Below are 22,454 nucleotides of genomic sequence, written 5' to 3'. Positions count from 1 at the left end.
GCGTTATAATGCCCCCCTATATTGAAGTGCTCCCTCGTCCTATACATTTAAAATTTGCCACACATTTCCATTCATTCAAATAGATTAATGCCAACATATACAATCCATTTACATATTTTTGAGTGCACATTGTTTACTAGTCAATATAAAGATATACAGTTATACTGCAGCATCGTGAACATTATTTTGCTATCTGCTTTGTTGCTGTGATGTCATGTTAACTGAACTTTTTTCTTACCAACACGTTACGGTACATTGCTGTTACATCTGCTGTCTTTGTTCTGCCCTGTGTGGGTAGACGGCGCCTCCTCCTTAACTTCTGAACTGAACTCCAGCGCGTGGCACTGTATTCTTTTTTAGCTGGTGGCCCCACCAGCGTGCTTTTTTAAACGCGTGCCAGAGCCCCACTCAAGTTCAGCAGAGCTCTCGACAGCCAAGTGGCCGTCACCATGTAATTACCGGCTTCCATTTCGGGCCTCTTTTGTCTCTGGCTCTTCTTTAATTGTTGGTAAATTGTAATTATTATTCCAAACATCGCCTGGAAGAGGTTATCGGCGGTGTAATTACTCAGTGACTTCTCGGGCCTTTTGTCTCGGGATGTTCTCTAATGTGAAACGGAGGCTGTTGGGAGAATCAGCATGGGTGGAGGTTGAGATAAAGTGGTCTTCTGCAGGATGCTTCGGTTGATTGTATGTGTGGGCAACTACAGTGTCTTTTGTGTGACACGGGGACTGCGCTAGGGTTATCATTACATCCCCTGCCACCCCCCTCCACACGCACACACACACTTCACTCGCATACACACGTACACACCCAGTATAACCCCGTCTTGCCGCCTGAAAGAATTTGTTTGTGTTTGAGCAGCTGTTGAAGTGTAAGCTTATTCATAGCAGGCTTTCATCTCGGGGGTTGTAGTCTTTGTTTCTTTCGTGTGGTGATGGCAGCAGGCCAGTTGGGTGGTGCCGTCCGACTGGGCTCAATGGAAGGACGGAGAGATGAAAGGCTGGTTGATTTTGTCAGCGTAGCATTATAGATGAATAAGTGCATTATAGCGACGTTAACGTTAGCAGCTATTCCTATAAAGACGTGTCTCCAGAGCTATTCCTATCAAATGAAAATGCACTGTAAGTAATGACTGATCTGGTTAAGCTGAGTCAAAACAAAGAGGTGTGTCTAAGTTTAGAGGTGTGTCTGTTGTGTGTTTTAATCTTAGGTTCTAACATGGACCTGAAATAATACTGTGATGCTCTGAAGTCACCTAGCATTTGGATAATTTAACCTCTTATTGACCAGGGTATATTTTGGTTTTTCCATCTGAATTTACAGGACCAAATCGTAAGGCAGATTATTCAGTAACTGCATGAAATAAATGTAAATTATTTATTTTTTATTTATTCAGACACATATTGCTATATGCTTACAATTTACTGCTGAAAGCCAAAAATCTTAGACGCTCTTTGTATTTTTTTATAAAAATAATTTTTACAAAGCAGATCACTGAAGAGACGCCATCTGTTTATAGTTTATAGCCCAGATTTGTGGAAAAATGGGTCGACTTTCAGTAGAAGAAAAAAATTGTGAGTTCAGCTTCTTTTATTGTAAGAGTTTAAAATTACATTACCCATCTATTTGACTGGAAAGAAGACAGTTACAGCTCTCATACGACCCCCACCTTTAGAATGTAGCTTATGAAACATGAAGGTTATGAAGAATATGACGAAGTGCGTTTTGGAACTACTGGTGGTCTCAAGGAGTTGATAAGGTTAAAGGCGAACATCACTACTGTACTCCAGTTAGAAATTCAAATACATAGATATCTGATCTCATCTTATTATCTATTCCAGTCTATCTGCCAGATTTTTCCAAATGTCTGCGTAAGTCACTGGATGAGATGTAAACAGCCATTCAGAGTGGTTTGATGTGAAGTAGTTCATTGTATCAGCTCTGAATTCTTTACAGTGGTGGTGATAGGAACCAGGGGTCACAATGTCTACAACACACATTTCCCATTCAAAACCTGAACCTCTACATATTTCCTGACTTTTATACAGAATGTAATGTTGATTGTAAAATAGTAGAAAATCTTAAAATACAAGTTTTCTTTGGGGACAATTTTGCCTTATAAAACCCTGCATGTATCTCTCCACCATTAACTGATTTAAAAAATAAATTTAAAATAGTGTCTCAGGCATATTCAGACTCTTTTTGTGAAACTGAAGAAAAAAATAAATTGTCATTCCACCATTGTTCCAGTTACATTATTTCAGATTTTCAAAGCATTAAGCGCTTCAGATGTCTGGTTCCTATCACCATCACTGTGATCCCCTTTTTTTGTTGATATCTTAAGGCAGGGCACTGCAGGTGAATTGGGTCATTTTTTTTAAAACAATCAGAATCAGTCTTTGCCAGCTGATAAATGATATTCGTATGTTGCATTGAAAGTTTTGCAAAGAAGTATTTGGTATCTACTTAAATGTGCATAAACTTGCGTAAGATCTGGCATTTGAATGATGTTATAATTAAAATGTTTAGTACATTGTAAAGACACTCATAACCTCATGCTTTTTTGTTTGCATTGTAACTATAAAATGTTTTATAATTTTGTAGTATGAGGTCTAACACATACCCAGCTATGAGCAACATATTAGAAAATCCTTCTGGAATAACATTCGGAACATTGTTAGGAATTAATATGAAAAGTTTCAAGAAAGCAGCTGTTCTAGAAACTGAGATTTTTGGTTGTGAATGAAGAGAAAAGCTGTATTTGAGAAAAATGGTTTCATATGAACATTTTGTATTTGTATGAACGCTGTCATTACTACAAAGGAAGCAGACATATTTGGATAGTCTGTTTAGATTCTACAGGAAAAAGCTTTTCAGTGATATATGGCATGATGTGGTTGTGCCAAGTGTGGGTGGAGCTAAGCCTACCTTGCTAACTTGTGTGTTAACCTTCAATTTGCTAACTTTTGGAAAATAAGACACGAGTGGACATGAATTAACAAAAGTGCTAAAATAAATATATTTCTTTTGCATTTAGCCATTTCTTTGATTACAGTTTCAGACAAAAAAATAAATAAATCAGAAGCTCCCTCTTGTATTTTCTTGTAAGTTTTAAGATGTTTTCATAGACAACACAATGTAGAAACTGAGACAAGCAGTTGATGTTGCGTCTCACATTAAGCGGAATGGTGACTAAGCAAAGCTACATATGGATGCATTTCAAACAAAAAGGTGACAGTCTAATCTGAGTAATACGTCCAGATTTCAATCGGTAGTTTGTTAATCCACAAAGATAAACTATTAAATTAACAGAACATACAGATACAGTTCACATCTTATGCTAGCAGTGCTAAATAAAGTCACTCAAAACTTACATCTACATTTTTTTAGTTTTTTTTCTTTTCATAATTTGAAACTACTACTTATCCTTTACACTAGGTCAAAAATTTCAAAATAAGCTATAGATATATATATATATATATATATATATATATATATATATATATATATATATAGATATATATAACCAATAGAAATAATCCAAAAGGGTCCAAAATTGGGGATATGAGATTTTATTCCCAATGTTAACCCTCGCATGTTTTCATTTTGTATTGATAACAACTGAAATATTTTCTTGTTGATATATATGACTGTTTAAAAATGTGGATACTGAATAGCAAAAAGACATTAAAACACCCTCCCCCAACTGGCTTGCATAAAAAAATCCTCAGATTTGTTACCACAAATGTATTATTTTGTTGAAAGTATTCATTCACAGAGCAGACGCTGCACGCTTTTCAGTGGACACATATTTCTGAGTAGAACTGGCTGACTTTTTAAAAGATATAAGTCAGGAAATTCATGTTGGTTGCATGTAGATGAATGACAAGAATCACCAGGATAAAGTTAATACAGTATTGTTTTATTTTTTTTTCTATGGCATTGATGAATGGAGCGAAATCAAGAGTCACACATGTGCCAAGTCGACACGACGTGAAATCCGGGTGCAAATCAAAACAGACAGTTTTGAAGAAAGTAGTCAAGCAGTTGAACATTTCACACTCGATTCTCATTTGGCCATAGTGGAATTATCATGTTCAAGTGCAATATCGCATGGCATATAGTATCGCTGTGGCATTTTATACAGTATACGTGGTGGTTACGTGTTAAGGGTTGGAATGAGAGAATGGATAGAATACAACAAATATCATATAGTATATATCACGTGTTTTCGTCAAGTTCAGGGCATCGTTGCCCTTGCCTGTGCTGCACCTCATTGTTCTGTGTAGCCCTTACCAACTGCGGTCTTCGAGGGCTGCCAACGATGCGTGGCACAGGATGCTTCGTTAAACCATCAAGAGATGTTTTGCATAGACGCCAAGTTGAATTCATGCAAATGAGTATGTGAGACATGTTAGTGAAAAGAAAAAAAGAGATAAAAAAGAAAAAAACAAGCACGAACACAGGGTCAAAGTTAACCACATCTAAATGTATGAATCGGTGAGTCATCATGGCCACATTCAATTCATAACATCTGGCTTTACAAAAATAAGTGAGTTATATTCGTATATTTATAAAAAGAAGGAAAAAAATAGAACAGAACTAAAGTCTACGTAATATACCCTCGTGGATGAAAACAGTCATGATTACAGTAGCTACAGTTGATGCACGTTTATGTCTAGGTCTGCAGTGTTGGTTTGTATGTGTATAATCAGCACGTTTAGTCCAGTATTGCTTTGCTGTCACACTGCCTGTTGCCTAGGCTGCTGTTTGTTTTAGCTAGTGTATGTGAGAGAGTGGGCCGAGTCAACATGCAGCTTCAGTTTCTGACAAGGGCGTTCACCATGCATAGTAGCCTTTGTAAGCCATCAGTAGAGGTAACTAGCCTCTATCCAGACACAGTTCTCTCCATTTAGCCTTTATTAGCTACGTTTCAAAACCAAAAAAAGTCCTAGCTTTTAGGAAGTTCAGTGTGTAATTAGGTTATAATACCACATCATGGAAACATTTTCCATTTGACAATAATAGATCATCTCTGTGAGTCCGTCTCTGTGAGCGACAAACTGTATCCCGTACCGTGAAAGGGCGGAGTGTCGTCATGGAAAACAAACATTGATCGCAAAAGAAAATGCTCGTAATAAATAAAATAAATAACTCGGTTTCAAATAAACGCGACAAAACACAGAAAAACGTAACACAAAGCGAGGTTTAAATATGTTGTCTTCTTTAAAAACGTCTTTTTTTTATACATCATTTAAAGATTCTTAAAAAAATGAGAAAGTTGTATACAGAAGCATACACAGACATCGTTGTATAAAAGCTGATACATAAATGTTTAGCATCAGTCACCAGTGTCTTACTTTATAAACTCTTCCGCGGGAATATTTCGTAATCATTAATAAATAAGAGCAGACAATAGATGAGTATAATAAGGGTTGGGAGGGAAAAAAACATAGGGTTAGGAATAGGCTATGGCTTTCGAGGCTACTGCAGCCAGAAAACATAAATAGAACTATCTAAACAGGCTATAGTGTCTTAGTAGTTTTTCGGACAAGTTACGTAACTGAAAAATAGGAAAAGAAAATCAAACAAAAAAGAAGGTAAGGTTTCGTGACTAGACGGCTACAATGGGCAAGAGGGGAGGCCCGCTGAAGGAATTCCTCACCAGTTCTTGTCTCGGGAACAAGAAGTGCGTGGCTTTTCTCTGGCGATGTCAGTAGGGGGCGAACTTCTGGCGCTCTGGCTTCTTGATGCCGTTGGCTGAGGAGATTTTGGCCGTGTAGGAGGCCAGCGTTCCATGGGCCGGGGCTGCGGCGGCGGCGGCGGCGGCGGCAGCTGTGGCAGCGGGGGCGGAGAGTGCCAGGAAGGGGACGGATTTCATTCCCAGGAGGCTGGAGAGGGGGAGGGCATAGGGGGCGCCCAGGATGGGAGCGTGGGGAAGACCGCCCATCGCTGCCAGGGCTGCGGCGGAGGACGAGGCAGGGGAGGCGGGCTGGGTGAAGCTCATGTTCAGGTCTACAGGGGTCGACATGGAGGAGGACTGGGCGGTGGATTTGGCGGTCTCTAAACTGTACAAGGTAGGAAGGAAGGAAGGAGGGGAGGAAAGGGAGGGAGGGAAGGAAGGAAGGAAGGAGGGAGGGACAGGAAGAGGAAGGAGGAGAGGTGTGGGGAAGGAGGGTGGAGGGAAGGGGACACGGATGGAGAAGGGTTAGAAGGTTAAATAAAAGACATGTTAAAGAAAGAAATTGAGAGAAAAGATGAAAATAAAATCAAAACAAACAAAAGGAAACAAAAGAAAAGAAAAAATCATAAGAGAGGTGTGTTTTGCTGGAGGTTGCAACAGATTATTTGAGGGGGGACCTTGGCACTCATGGGGGAGGTGCTGTTTAATTCGGGGTGATGGCTCGGGTAGGGGCTTAGGGAAAAGAAACAAAACGGTTTTAAATTCATTAGGATTTTCTCCTTAACCTGTACTCGGTGGTAAAGAGAGAAGAAAATGCATTTGGCAATATGGTGTCCATTGCAAATGCAGGTGAACATACGGACTACCACCTTGATGTTTGTGTTTTTTGCTTTCAGGGCATACCTGACCTCGTGACTTTGAGGTCAATGGACAATATGAAACAATGCGGTGTGTTCAATATGCAGAACTTTCTGATGCAATGTTCTGTAACGCAGCGGCTGGTGAAGGATGCGTTCTTTGACAGCAGTGCCAATTGGGGGTGATGTTCGTAGACTGGAGCTCCAAGACATGAATAAACACTTTGAGATGGAAGAGTCTGATTGAAGCAACTTGTTAATGAAACATTGTGAAATTGCCATGGCTTCACTGTCCCGGAACTACCTTACAAACCAAATTAACAGCATTCCAACTCATGACAAACTGCTAAATCAGACACAAGTGAAAGAAAACTTGCAGAAAGCAAAATATGTTCAAAACCAACACGTCCTCTGGTTTTCTCGCCGAATGCTGGAGACTATAACACATTTTGAACAGCATAATAAGGTGCTTATTAGGAAGACTCTGACACTCTGCACCAGTCTGCTTGTTGAACACACCTGGGACAAGAATACATTTTTTATTCATGATTCGCTCTGTGAACCTGCTGAATCAGAATGAAGGCCAATAAACATGACTCTGACATCTGACTGACTGTCTTCAGGAATAATATGGTCTCCAGCAATAAAAGCAAATATCTGAAAAACATTACTGAAGCGGAATTACTGCTACATATGCATTCAATTTTTGTTATTTATAAGGAATGAAGCACAGCAATTAGGGATGGATTATAATATCAGAATGTCGGTCAGATAATTGCTTCAAAAATTAAATAGGACAGATGTTTAGGTTTGACCGATACCTCAAACAGACATTTGATTAGGTATTTATTGTTCTGTTATGGATGTTACATTAATCTGTAATGCTAATCCAGGCGGATTTAGTCCCAGTTTTGAAATTGTAATTATAATCGTTTATGCATCAGCATGTATTAGTACATAATTGGAGGTTTGTTATGTGAAAATCACTAATAATTGCACTGTGTTGTAAAAATGCGCAATAAACACTGAATATTTTGTTATGCAAATTATAGAGCATAATCACCTGAAGTTACATCTAATTAGTGTAAAATTGTCAACATTTAATTCCTGTACGTTCTAGGTAATGTGAAGTGACCTCTGGGGTTTATTATTAAGGGCTAATAAGAGTTTAATAAGTTCCATATTCTAAAATAGACTTTAAGTCAGCTTTAATTAGAGGCTAAAAAGCGCTTAAGTTTTCAGTAAGTCGATTTGCACCAGTTCGTAGCCTTTTACTAGCCAAAACATACAAGCTGGGAATATTTGCAGTTTAACGGACAAACATTTATTTTTTTTTTGCAGTCAAAATGTCAAATATGTATTAAATTTGTGAGGCAATTTTTTTTTATTTTCTATTTCATTGTTTGCACTATCAGGTGAAATAGAGACAGCAGAATGCAACCAAAGTTGTAATGAAATACCGAATGTGCTGGTAAAGTAAAAAAAAAAAAGATAAAAATTAAAAATACTGACTTACTGAGAACTTTTTAGTCTTAAAATAGTGATGTCTACATGTCTGCTTTAGAATATAGAACAAATTTTGAAGTGTTAGTAACGTATGAAACTCAGAAGTCACATGACTACCTAATTATTAATGATTTTTGCAGAACAGACCTCCAGTTATGTTCTAATACAGTTCCTAATATGCTTAATACTTAGGGAATAAACCATTTAGAAGTGTCTAATTTGGGCTTGACTGGATAAAAGAAAAATCTTAATAAATGCCTAATATGTGTTCCTTAAAATAGTGTCACAAGTCCCTTTTATTAGCTGAAATGCATGTAGAAGCAGCTGATGGGCATCGCCACTGAACGGACTCAGTTTCATTAAATCATCACATTAAATCTTTGCTGGGAAACACTCAGAAGCTGCCTGGAATGTACGCCTTTCTTGTCTGACAAAAAATTGCTGAGATCTCGAGGGAGAGCATTACAGTCTGACTACGAGGCAGCCCAAATACTCCTCCTTTATCTCTAACAAGCTGCTGGCTTGAAACACAGCCAATTAATTCCTCGGTTGGGCATATTCTTGCCACCTTTCCCCCACTTTGTTGTTGCACAGTGCTTCTGACTTGGCTATGGAAGTTACTATAGCCCAGCCTGTTTCGCAACAAGAGCTATTGATTAGTGAAGGCCTCAAGTAGCAGATGGCCTGAGGTTGTGATCTAGAATCAGCTTTCCCCAACTGGATCCTTATCTAAGGCATTATGGGTAAGATGAGACATTGATCCTGGATTAGCATACGGGGTCAGACAACTTCAAAAGCTCCAGTACAATGGCCAGGCTAGGGGTGCTTACCAGGATGTGATGAGGTATTGGGCCAGGTTGATGCTGATGGGAGAGCCAGTGATGGTGACGTGTCGGTCACTGGTGCTGTCCAGCTGGCTGCCAATCTTGATTTGAGCCCCAGACACCTGGCGGATCTCGTTGATTTTTGTACCTTGTCTGCCGATGATGGAACCAATCAGCTGCAAGGAGAGAAAAGAAATGAAGAGAATGGATAAAGTACACAGAACTACATACAAATGTGGTGAAAAGTTTAAAAGTAACACTTAAGTTCACTGCCTGTCAAAAGACTGGGGACTTCTTTTGAAATGATGCAAGTACTGTTTAGTTTTCACCGTTACATTTCGATGGTTGAGTAGGAAATAGGGCTCCAATGACCACGACACCACAATGGTAGAATGCCAACCACAGCATTGGACGCATGACTGGAATAACTAAGCACTTTCAGTGAAGCATGTGTCAAACTGTAACACTTTATTTTTAGTGGCCCTTTGTAGATGATTAATAAACTCTTAACAGAGTATCAGTAACACATCAGCATATCAGTGAAGTAGCAGTAGTTAAGCATCTGAATACACTGAAGTAAATATCTTAAAAATGCACTGTTGATACTTTACAATACAATAAGTAGATGTATTGTTAATGTTACTTCTGTTACGCAAAACCTAACGTTACCCAACCTTACCAGAAACCTAACCCTAACCTTAACCTCAACCCAAAACCTAACCCTAACCCTGGCCCTAACCCTAACCTTAACCTGAACCCAAAACCTAACCCTAACCCTCATCAGTTTTTGACATGTTACTGAGAGTGAGTTGAGTGTTTCATCTAAAAAGGACCGCTCAAAATAAAGTGTCACCCAGTGGGTTCCTATGTTGCTCAACGTGGCCTTCTATATACAGATAAAGATAAAGCAGACAAAAATTTTACTTGCTTAATATTGACCAGGGTATGTTTTGGTTTTTCCATCTGAATTTACATGCCCAAATCGTAATTATAAAGCCAAAAATCTTAGACGCTCTTTGTCTTATTTTATAAAAATAATTTTTACAGAGCAGATCACTGGAGAGACACCATCTTTTTATAGTTTATAGCCCAGATTTGTGGAAAAATGGGTCGACTGTCAGTAGACAAAAAAAAAAATTGAGTTCAGCTTCTTTTATTATACGGGTTTTAAATTACATCACCTATCTATTTGACTGGAAAGAAGACAGTTACAGCTCTCATATGAGACCCACCTTTTGAATGTAGCATATGAAATATGAAAGTTATGAAGAATATGACGAAGTGCGTTTTGGAACCACCGGTGGTCCCAAGGAGTTGAAAAGGTTAAAACAGCTATTTACTAATACTTCGTGTACATGTTGCAACACTGAGCTTCATGTCTTCCTTGGTATAAAGACATAAAGGTATGAAGGTTTTTAACAAGAATCTCCATTTTTTTATTTTTATTTTTCTACATCATTTGAGCAGCTGCCCTTTACATTGTGTGAAAACTTCAGGATGAATGGACCAACAGAAATGCTTCAAAATTGCTTGGAATAAAATGCCTTTGCATTAACATTTACATTTACATTAAAAGTAGAGAATATTTTTGCCTTCTCCTGTAAAGTCACCATTTAGGAGATTTTCTTCAGGCAGTAACAGTACATTTCTACTGATTATCCTATGTTACTGCAAACCTAATGAAAAAATTATCCAAATTCTTTGAAAATATAACAAAATTAAAAACAGGCAGTTTCTAAAAGAATATGCCACTTGGACCTATCATACACAGTGGAGCCCTTTATTTTGGAAAGTATCATTTTATTTTTTGTATAATTACATAACTGTCACCTTAAAATAGTCTTGTACCTTGTAACGAGATATAGTCAGGAGAGTATGCTTTTACATAACCTCTGGAACTCTATCTTTTTTGGAGCATTGTTAAGGAAAAACTTCAGTCCATCCTTTAATCCAAACTGTCTCATTGTGTGAAATGGATCACCTGTCAGATGTAGAACATAATCTCTCCAATCCTTTGTCAACTGCAGTCCCATCAAAATGTGTAAAGCAAGATGACCATGCTAGATCCACCATCTGTGCTGCTAAGTGGCTATTGATTTTCAAACTCTAGTTTGAGGACAGGCTCACAGACCATATCTTGTGCATCTAAGCACATATTAGGAGCGTGCTCTCAGTGGTTATGCAATTTCTCCATTTAGCTCTCTGCTACACTAACATCTGCTGTGCTGTGTTAAAGTCCCTGATTCAGTGTGCTGTGCCTGAATCTAGTCATTATCAGCACCCGAAATGGAAGGGCGACAGCGGTGGGGAGCATTGTCTCTGTGATGAGCGTTTGTTAATAGCGGTGTTTGCTCTGCAGATCCAGGCGGTTGGTGTGAACCCACAACAGGTGGTGAACTCTGACTCATCCAGCCTCTTTCAACTGAGCGCAGCAAGCAAGTGGCACATTACTCAGAACATAGACTGCGGAACATATTTTCAGTAGTTGGGGCCAGAACCCCTTCTGTTCCTTGCATCACCTTCTGAGGCATGATAGGCTTTTCAGTGCTGTTTACCACAGTCATCTGTTTGATTTGATTTGAAGGAATGGGTTAGTGCTAAACAGCACTTCATTCTTTTGTTTCATGGTAGTCACTCAGGCCCACTCCCATTTCACCTCTTGCCCCTACCACTTAGCCCTTACCCCTCTGTTTGGGTGTTGAAGCCTAGGGGCAGGGTGTCCTGATGTCTGATGAGAGTGTTAGGGCTACATGGTCCTCCAAAACGGGGTGTTAGGAGAAAAAAACAAAAAGAAAGCGACCAAAGAAATCCACAAATGTGAGAATTTTCTCTTAAAAATGATGATAACCATTGTATTATCTTAGTTTAATGTCATTTGAATATATTATGATCCTTTTCTTCATAACACGCATAAAAATCGCTAGTAGTGTGCTGATGTCTCGGTAGCTAGCTAGCTAAATTTCCTGTTCCATCTTAAATGGTGCAGCAGTTCTGACGCCTGAAGCACCAGAATGTAGCTTCTGCTCCATTTAAGGTGGAACGGGAAAGTCAGAACGAGAAGCTGGCGAATAGCTGACTTCAGCTTCATATCACCAAGGAATTGGGGTGGCTGACAATAAATATTTGTCGTATCCCCCTCTTTAAAGGCATAGGGTGCCCTAAATTCAACTAAAGCCCAGCAGTGCTTTCACTGCAGACTGGCAGGGTCACCTACAGAGATACACAGATAGCGGCCCGTTAATGAAGTAATGTTCTTTATTTAAGGGTCGTCCTATTTTGTAGCGGAAGATTTTAACCACTACCCCTTGTAAGTTTCAAGGGGCAAGGTGACACTCAAAACAAGGGGTAGGGGTAAAAATAAGAAATGGGATTGGGAATCGCTGTATACGTGGATATTAAGACAGCACAGTGAATTTAATACGCTTCTAGAATGGTATAGCAGTTTGTAACTGTGGCCTGATTAGTTAAATCAACATGGATCTGTCATAAAAAAGAGCTCACGTTTTTTGTGCATTCAACATAAAAGAAGGTGGCACATCTTTTTTTTATTCAACAAAATGGCTAGGATGATAATTTTGCTCCATATGTGTGGGAAAGATTAGGATTTTATCCAGCAATATGCCACTGAAAATCCTTCAGCCCACGTTAAAAAGGGCGCACCCCGTTCCTCAGCGCATGGCTCAGTCCGAACGGATGGTGGTTGAATTCATAGAAGCCCTGCGGTTTCACTGACAGTTTGCTTCTGCTTGTGGCCTGGGAGCAAAATGGGTTATTGCGTGATGGAGGGGGCCGGGTGCCGAGACCTTGATCCTTAGGGCCTGGTGTCAGGCCTGGACAATGATAAAGCGACCCCGGTGCAGACGCGTTGGCAGTTTGGCATTCGTCTGACAGACAGCTCCCTCTTGCTCCCCCTCCCTGCCCCTGCACTCCTCCCTCACATTGAGAGCATTCAAGTGAGTGTGTGTGTCTGTTTCACCCACAGAGCATTCCTTTCCTCACAAGTCATATGGCCGCTGCAGCTCCTGATTTGTCACACTGCTCTCCCTGGTGCCTGAGGCTATTAATGGCTCAGCTGATTATGTCGGTGTCTAAGTGCTTGGCAGAAGATCGCCAGGTCCCGCTACCACCCAGGCGTAGCCCCTCAGCACCGTCCATCCACAGTCATGCATTTATGAAACTCTAAATTATTCATCCATCCTTAACACACAGGATGGCACAATAGCAGGTCCCACGAACTCGTATTTCATATTTATTCAAAGCCGAGACTTGAAACCGCGTAACTTTTTTGACGTCAGCCGCTCTAAGCCGTTCAAAGATTTTTCCCCTGGAGGAAAAAATAACATCAGCTAGGGTAAATCCCCTTGATTCTAAGGTAGCGGTGGGTCTATTGTCGGGTGAATCCCTGCCGCATTTTGTAATTCAAAAAAAGGCAGGGAGCTGAGGGAAGACACAGCTTGGCGAAGATGAGGCCACTCTCCTCGCTTCTGGCTGCCTCTCTGAGCCGGCTCACTGGGCAGTCGTCAGACTTATAGACCCGACAACTTGTCTCTGCCGCTGTGTTCTCGAGCACCGGGTCTGATCCCAATCTAATTGCAACATGTTCCCGAAGACTTAGAGGGGTGGGCTGCCGTGGAGAAGCAGCTCCTCTAGAGAGTGAGACCTGATTGCGAGTGATAAACAACTTAGTCTGCCAGTCGTTTGATGTCTGTTTGATGTCGCCTAGCTGTGGAATCGCTATGCTGCAAGGGCATTTCAATAATAAATGCCACGTTAGTTCCCTGTTTATAGTCTTTTTGTGGGCATATGAATGTGGATGCGTAGAAAATCTGGCGCTTTCTGGTGGGAAATATATATTTTCTTTGAACATATTTGCAAATGTTCATAAATGTAGTATTATTTCATAACAAATGCATTAGGCAGACTTAATATAACATGACCATCAAGACATTCATGTATTCATGAATTGTTGGGATGATCTTGCCTCAAAGTCATGAATATTTAAGACTGATGAGTCAAGCACAGCCTCAGAGTACCGTAATGTGCTTATGTTTCTTCTTTAGTAAAGATTTCTATTGTTTCTATTTATATGCATGTAAACAGTCTGTCAGGCAATCCTACCACATTCAAATTATTAATTGTGGCATATCCTTTTTAGGGAATCATTCCTGTTTCATGAATTCATGATTGCTTAAAAGGGTATGCCATACATTTTTTCTATTGAATGCAACTGGGCCTTATTGTACGGTTAATATTCCTAATGCTGTTTGTAGAATATTTATTGTATTTCAGCGTTTTACTGGAAGTCAGTGTTGTCTTGTCGGTTGTTTAAAAAAAAAAGAGAATCTAGGTTACACACACAAAAAACTCCAGAAGAGTGATGCTCTTGTTCACTTGTCTCAACTATTCAAAACAACTCTTCTATTATGCATCGCAACTAATAAAAACCCAATACCCCCGAAGCATTGTTCGCACTGTCCAAGAACAGCGCCCTTAAAAAAAACAAAGCATGCAATCCACCATTGCAGATCATGGGCCCAACAAGTGTGGTCAGAGCCTTTGGCTGGGCCCAGTGCCAGTAGATTAATCCAGTGATCTCAGAGAGACATAAGGGCAGGGGGGAGCCCCAGTCTGCAGGCATGACAGGCACGCTGAGCTATCCTCCAGAGTGGCGGGCTGCTGTATTGTGAGATGGGGGCTTCGATGAAAGGCTCTGAGGTTGCTTTATTTACCGCTCTGTTTTGACAGCAGAGGAGCTCGAAGTACGTCAGCCACCATGACAGGACTGAACCCGAACCTTCTGACGCTCCTCGGGGGGAGCCAGGCAGTGGGACAGGCACAGATCGACGGATGGATGGATGGATGGATGGCTGTTTGTGTTGACGCTTTGATGAATCTAGGTTATACGCAAGGAAATATGGAAAGCTCGAAGAAGAATGTGCTCTGAGGCCTACCAGGGCTGTGTTGTGCTCTCAGTAATATTATGAACGCTCACAAATCCTCTTCAACGACAAGCCCACAGGTGTATACCGAAGGACCATTGTTGTTAATATATTAAATTTACTTCCACACAGAAGATTTTGTGCCTATAGGAATTGGCATCGCCTTTGTTTGTGTTGTGTCCTACTTATAATTCTCATCTATTTATGTGCTGTTCACGTAATATGCCAGATATCTGTCACAAATCCTGCAAAACCAAATTACAACACAAAGCTACTTGAACAGATGTTTCATGTTGGACTACATTCACTCAGACTACATCTCCAGCTCAGACTCTACATTATAAGTAAATAAAAATCTAGCTTAACACCATGAGACTGCAGTTTCAAAGGCATAAAAGCATGAAAATAGGGAAAAAAAGGGTTTTAGAGCGGGGCTCTTACGTCATTTGGAATGAGGAGCTCCTGCGATGCCGTCTGGGAATTGGAGTCCATGCCTGCTGAGAGAGAGGAGGGTTACTGAGTTAATGAAGCCCGAGAGATATTCTGCAAAAGCTGCAAACAATCGCAACTGCATTATGCATCCCAAAATTATACCCTCTCTTTCCCTCATGCTAAATGTTCCCTCCTCAGTCTAGACATGGGGCACGATATTTTGGAGCTTTGAAATCCCCTGATGGAACTTGATGGATGCCAGTCCTTTTAGTTTCTGTCTGAATGTTTGACAGAAGTGTTTGCCACTGGCTGCGGCAGATCATTTGAAGAGGTTTGGAGGGGTTTATGAGGAATTGTTTTGCATTGTGTTAATATATACACTGCTGCTCAAAAGCTTGGAAACTATAGTTTTAATCATAAGAAAAATGTTATTTATTGCAGATAAACTCTGGGTGCCCTGCCTCAATTACATGCATTGTTGATCTTTGAAGTAAAAAAGAACATCTAAAGCAAACAATTAAAAAAAATATTTTTCTGATTTAACGTAAATTAATCATTGTGGCATGTGCAAAAATTTGGACACCCTACTCTTTCATGTACAGCATGTTTAAGATCTACCCACAGATCTTCAGTCATGTGAAGTCAGGGGATTTTGAGGACCATTGCAAAAACTTTTCTTAAAGTAGCTCATGGTGGATTCTTGTGTGTTTTGGATCATTGTCCTTTTGTAGAAGCCACCCTCTTTTCAGCTTCACTTTTTTGTCCAAGGTGTTCTTTTCATCAAATGCTGCTCTTTTTTTTCTATTTTCATTTTGGTGATTATGGCCAGAGACATTCACTTTACTTCATCAGTCCACAGCACTTGTTTCCAAATGCCTCGGGCTTATCGAGATCTTGTTATGCATACTTCAGGCAATGGCCAGGGGCCACGTCCAGGCGATGGCACATTGTATGCAATCTCACAAGCCTAGAGCTAGGACTGAGGTCCATCCACAGTTGCATCACTGAGTTAGTTTTACACTTAATGAAAGACTTCTCTAGAGTTTGGTATCTTTCAGCAGCTCTGTCCAGTACTGATAGTGTTAGTCCTTACCGTGATGTACGCTTGCTATCTTCTCCAGCCTCCTGGATGCTATCACTTGCCGTTTAACGATATCTGCTGCACTTCCTGTCTAGGCCCAAGGCCTGAGCCTGTGCTCCCTGCTTGCCCGTCAGGAGCCCTTTTTAATAGACTGAAACACTGCCTTGACAGATGAGCTTTTTACCTCCAACATAATCGAATTCCCCGGCCATATCATAAGAGGGATATGCTCCCCTAGCTTTGGCGGCAGGAAGAGGCTGCTATTGCGCTCATTTTTTGACGCACAGAAATTGCTCAGAGGCTTCCCCCCCTTTTCCTTTTCTCCTCTTCTCTAAGCCAAAGTGCTTATTTACCATAATGCTTACCAATCGGTTGACTATGAAAGAGCCTGCTTGGAAGAGCTTGTTTCTAAACAAATACAAGGGATCACTAGTCGTGGCGAGAGATGTCTTGGAATGATGTAGGAGTGGGGTAATATCCCATATCTGCGAGTCTTGGGAGGGTGAGAAGATCCCATCCTTTGGCTTGGCTGGAAATTGGTCTTGAAAAGCCTCTGGTGCTTACTGTGAAATCCCTGCTAGGGCTGGACCTATTTTTCCTGGGTCTAATCTACGCGTACCATATGCTCCGTGGAGTGCAGGTGCATTAGCTAGGCTGGCACAGACACTGTTGAGAGGTCCATTTCATCTACATTTATGCACCCAAGTGCTTTACCCTGAGATGTACTCTGATGGTACCAGCACCCATAACATTGTTCCATTAGATTTCTCACCATTAGAAAGTAACAGAGTTCTGTTCCAGTAAACTTCACAGGGATAGGATTGTGACACTTACTCTTAACCATTGCCTGTTTAGGCTTTATGCCGAATAAAGAACCTCAGAGGCATCACAAAGAAGAAGCGCAGGCATTTAAGCACAATCTGGCAAACAGACAAAGGGAAATTCCACCATTTTTTCCAACATTTCTGCATAATTAAATGGTTAAAATGTAAACAGTCATTCAGAGTGGTTTGATGTTAAAGGTTCCAGTCTTAAGAAACATTACAGACTCAGAATTGTGGTGGTGACAGGAACCAGATGTCTAAGGTGTTTAATATCTCTAAAAGCTCTCTCAGCAGCAAGTTATTACATACTATGCCTGGTGTGTGAGACATAGTTTTAGAATAGTTTTGAAGTAAGATTTTGGCCTAAAATGTGTTTTTAACATCCATTCATAATGTAGAGGTACAGGCAGGCCACTGTTAGGTATAAGAGTCCACTAAAAACATACTGTTTCAGATTTACCACTATTTTACCACTAACAGTGTTAAATTTAAAACCTCAGTGGTTTTGGATAATTTGTATTGTAGATGTTGCGACGCCTGGTTCCTCTCACCACCACTAGAAGAAACCTGAGTTGGTACGTTTCTCTAATGCACCATTTCACATCAATTCACTCTGAATGACTTTATGCAGAAATGCATGTATAAAAATAAGAAGAATTCCACTTTAAGATTTTTCTGTCTTATGTGACTCTATGCCAAAGGCAGCAAGCTGGGCAGACATACCAGGCAGGACAGGGGTAGCTGCTGGCTGGGCAATTGGTGCAAGACCCTGTTGCATGGACAACTGGTGCAGCTTGGCCAGCTGAGAGAGAGAAAGAGAATGAATGCATGATTGAATGAATGCATGACTGCTACTGTACCAGTCAAAAGTTTGAACACATCCACTTTTTTTATTTATTACGTTTGTATTTTTATTACAGTTTACAATAATACTGAAGACATCAATACTAGAAAACACATACTGAATGATGCAGTTACAACATAAGTGGTGTATTTTAGATGCTTCTGAAATATAGCCGCCCTTTGCTTTGATGCCGCTTGGCATTCTCTCAAGCAGCTACATGAAGAGCCACCTGGGATGCTTTTCCAGCAGGACGGAAGAAGATCCACACCTGCTGAGGCCTTGGCTGCTGAAAACTACTTGTAGGGGGATTTCAAATTTCAGATTTTTGCTTTGGAAGTGAACACATACACAGACATCAACTTCATTACTTACAGCTGTATGCAAAAGTCAAATTACATGTTTTGTTCAATGTCTGAGTGAAAATGAATACACATCTTCTACAGGGAACACACTTTGAAATATGGGATTTTTCTGCAAATATTAGTGCATCATTTACATTTTTACTGAATATATTAACATATTAATATGTTTAACATATCAGACAAAAATAACAAAACATAAAATGTGCCATAACTTTTGCCCAGGCCACATGTTATGTTTTATTTTTCCCCAGTATGTTAAATTCAGCAAAATAAACAGTAACGTTGCATTAAAATGTGCAGTAATGTGTTCCCAGTAGAGGATGTGTTCACTTATTTTCACTTAGAAAAGCAACAAAATGTGTCATTTGATCAGGGCCGCCCAAACTTTTGCATACGACTGCATATTTGTCTTAAAAATAAATTTTGAGCACTTAGGCATAAGCCTTTAGATCAAAATGTCTTTAAGATTATGAAAAACCATCTATTAAGTCAGATGTGTCCAAACCTTTGACAGGTACTATAAATCCTGTAGACTGGATATGAACCATAGCTTAACAGCATATTGTTTCTAAACACAGTATGAAGAAAAATAGATTTGCAATGGTGCTCGTTTAGAATGTAGATCAGAACAGCTGAGTCATGTCTCACTGTAAACTGATCTGTTGTTTGGAGCAAGGATGAGCAATTAATCTTCACAGGCCTTACCTCTGAATGTGGAATGCCATATTGGTTCTGTACAGTGTATGCCTGAAAAACAGAAAATGACAGAGAGGACATGTTTTTTGGAGTATGTTACAGTGCATGTGTGCTGATTTGAATGTCTTAGGCTGTGTTTACTTCACAGCGTTGAAGTGGCACAAATATGTGACACAGATCTGATTCTCAGAGCTTTGTGAACACATCTGATCTATTCTAATCAGGATGTAATGTTAATAGATTAGATTAGATCAACACTATGCAAAAGTCAGAGACTATTTTTCTTTTTTTCATTTCCATCAAAAATGGCCATTAAGTGCAATTTAATCATTTTTCAGTGTCAGGATTAACGGCATATTTTTAACATAAATTTGCACATAACTTTCAACAACTACATATATGTTTGTTTTTTTTTCTTTTTTCAGTGTTTATTGTGTCCACTCTTTGCCTTAATTGAGTCCTTCCAGCGAAGAAACACATTAACCATTCCACACATTTTTTTTGATTCTCAGTTATTTTGTTTTCTATTTTTATTTACCTTTTATATTAAAAAGCCAAACTATGCTTTATTTATGTTTTAGCGACCCCTTTATTTTAAACACAGGGCATCAAACGATGCCATATCTTTTCAGGAGACTTGCTTTCAGTTCTTGAAAGAAATCTGCAATTTTTTTCCTCACTTCCAAAGTTCAGTCTGGGCTTACGGGCCAGTTCTGTGAACTGAGAACACCAGCAGCTTATTTGCTTGATATCTTTTCTCAGCGAGGGCTTCTTATGAGCTACACATCCTTTCAGACTCATAGCAATGAGTTGTCTTCTCACAGTGGAAGGATGGACAGAAATATCTGTGGATGTTTTCAGATCTAAAGCAGCTTGATTTTCTCCTCTCTCTCAAAGATGAAAGCTTTAGGTGCTGTTTATCTGATGGGGCAGTTTTGGTGTCTACCAGGTCTTTCAGGTGGTTGTTAGGAGTCCCATTTTCTATTTAAATAAGTTATTGAACTGCAGTTTTGGAACCTCCTGGAATTTTTTTACTCATTTTTCTTTGACCGTCCCCTTCCTAATGCAAGTGGATTATCTCCTATCTAATCTCAGAAATATCTTCTGAAAATGAATCTTGTACTTAATTTTGACTTGAAATTCAATAACTGAAGGGTGGTCTCAGACTTTTGCACAGTCCTGTACATGTCTGAGAAATGTAACCAAAACCAAAGAGTGCAGCCAGATTGGAATTCAAAGCAGCTTCAGCTGAGCTTCGGAGCCATTCAGGGCAGAGATGTGTTCACACTACCAACCCATCATTTACAAACCCAAACGTGAACCGCCAAAGTGGACAGATTAAATCTGAGCATAAAATCTCAGTGGAGTAATAAGGTGTAACACAAATGGAGCCTTTGAGATCCTGGAGTCCAGTTTCTGTTAGTCAATCTTTGCCCACAACTGTGGAACACAGACCTCATAAAGAAACTGGAACAGGTTTTGTGGAGTCAACCTGTGTTGGCTGCGCCCGCTTTGGAGCTTTACAGACGCCACTGCAGGCTCTCATGAGGCTCACTTTCGTATCGAAGAACTTTTGAGTTCGGGGCCTCAGCATCAAAGAGAATACGGAGCTCAGCGAGCAGACGCAACGGCTAAAGGGAGCACTACGTGCTATTCCCAGAGGCGCTCTTGTATAAGCCTGTTTAAAAGTTTAAACACACTGCAGAGAGAGAGAGAGAGAGAAAGAGTGAGAAAAAAGAGACAGAGAGAGAAAGAGAGTAAGGAAAAGAGATGGAGAGAGAGTGGGAAGGAGAGCAGGATAAAGAAAAAAGAGACAGAGGGAGACAGTAGGAAAGATAGAAAGGGGAAAGAGAGCTGGAGAGAATGAGCAAGAAAATAAGAGAACGAGCACAGATTGATGCACAGATTACAAGCCACATTGTGCAGGAAGCCCGGTTTGCTCTCCTCACTGCTTCAATTAATGAGAACAACTGGTCACAGATTTTAAGGAGAAAGTCAGAAGAAGAGGCTTTTTTTTTCCAATATGAATTGAGCATGTTCCCTCTGGGGGGGGGGTGTGGGGGGGCTCAGACACCCATGGGAGGCTGAGAGAAGCTTGTGTGTGTGTGTGGGGGGGCTACCATCCCAGACCCTTCATATCTCCTTCTTTTCATCCCAAACGTCTCCTCCTTTGTTCTCTGGTTCTTTTTTCGGTTCTGTATGTTCTAGGATTGAGCGTGATTAAATATCTGGATATTAGACCTGGTCATTTCATCCATCTTATAGATCAGAATTATGATGCAGATTTACGAATATTTACCACCACAAACCTTGTTTTGGTGGTAAAGTGGTCTTGATTTGCTAAAAAAGGGGTAATGGCTCTTTAGTGTCTGTAATAAGACCAAAGGGGCGGAGCTGCTCTTTTGTGCTTTAGCCTTATTGCATATTCATTTATAAGAGTTTCCCTCTCAAAGCACAAAACACATGAATAAAAAACTGCACCAAATCCTAAAACTGTGGGTGTATTTCACACTTAGCAAAGTGTCAAAACAGCAGGTTTTGTTTAAATGATGATCTTTTACAAACTATTGTTAAACTCTTTTGGCTCTGAAATTGCTAAATCACTAGCTACTCACTACTTTACTTCACGCTGTGGCTTCTGTTACAGAAACATCACAGACTTTGATTGATGCCGTGCACAAAGCTAAAAGGAAGCACTCAATCATACAGTTCCCAACTGAGCAGGAAGCTCTCAGGTATTGTTGAACAGGTGTTTTACAATATTACGTGAATTCTAAATGCACGAAACTGAAGTTTAGCTCAAACCACCAAACAAGCGTTGCAGAAAAAAGTCAAATAAATTACTTATTGTCTCATTTTTTAGACATTATGTTAAAATAATTTTACATCCTGAAAAAATGACTTCTTATGTCAAAATAATCGCACACTTTCCCAAAGAGTAATAATTTTGGCCTACTAAGTCAAAATCTCAAGAAAATACGTCATTGTTTCAACCTCAGGAGTGAATTTAAACCAGAATCAGAGGATAAAAAACATTTTGACTACATTTTTTGTGCCTCTTTTAGTAAATCTGCACGTATTTAAGGTATCCACATTATAATGCAGGTGTAAATGCACCCAAGACCCTTTTAAAACAGATTTAAATCTCACTCAAACTGCTTGAGGAGGTGGCCTCACATTGGCCTCACGGAGACACATTTTAGCAAAGTGTAAATGCATTTGTCTCTTCAAGCCACATTCGTAAACCAAAACCCCTCCCAACACTACGACAGCACCTCCCAAGTTGTTATCCATACGGGGGAAAACGTCCACTGGCATGACTTAACAGACGTTTGCTGCTTCTTCAGTTCAGCTCTTGTCGTGAGTTTCTCCTCTGAGTTTAATTCAGTAGTATTTAAAGGCT

The 22,454-nt window shown here is 40.0% G+C and overlaps 1 protein-coding gene across 6 annotated transcripts in view; it reads right to left on the bottom strand.

Moving 5' to 3' along the window:
- Nucleotides 1-3,904: 3,904 nt before the first annotated feature.
- pcbp4 (poly(rC) binding protein 4) overlaps nt 3,905-22,454 on the bottom strand; it is a 106,814-nt gene continuing 88,264 nt past the window's right edge. For 3 of the 6 annotated variants that reach the window (XM_036559314.1, XM_036559315.1, XM_036559319.1), the window contains 5 exons: nt 19,061-19,102; nt 17,873-17,951; nt 15,254-15,309; nt 8,880-9,049; nt 3,905-6,071 (listed from right to left, as the gene is read on the bottom strand). In XM_036559314.1, coding sequence (XP_036415207.1) covers nt 5,717-6,071; nt 8,880-9,049; nt 15,254-15,309; nt 17,873-17,951; nt 19,061-19,102 — 702 coding nt within the window. In that variant the 3' untranslated portion in view covers nt 3,905-5,716. Of the gene's footprint in view, nt 6,072-6,267; nt 6,419-8,879; nt 9,050-15,253; nt 15,310-17,872; nt 17,952-19,060; nt 19,103-22,454 lie in introns of those variants that run through there. The other 3 variants (XM_036559317.1, XM_036559320.1, XM_036559318.1) reach the window with 2 other exon arrangements.

The sequence above is a fragment of the Colossoma macropomum genome, unplaced genomic scaffold, assembly GCF_904425465.1.
Source record: "Colossoma macropomum unplaced genomic scaffold, Colossoma_macropomum, whole genome shotgun sequence".
Classification (NCBI taxonomy): Eukaryota; Metazoa; Chordata; class Actinopteri; order Characiformes; family Serrasalmidae; genus Colossoma; species Colossoma macropomum.
The sequence above is the reverse complement of the archived record's forward strand: the minus strand, read 5'-3'. Positions and strand labels throughout refer to the sequence as shown.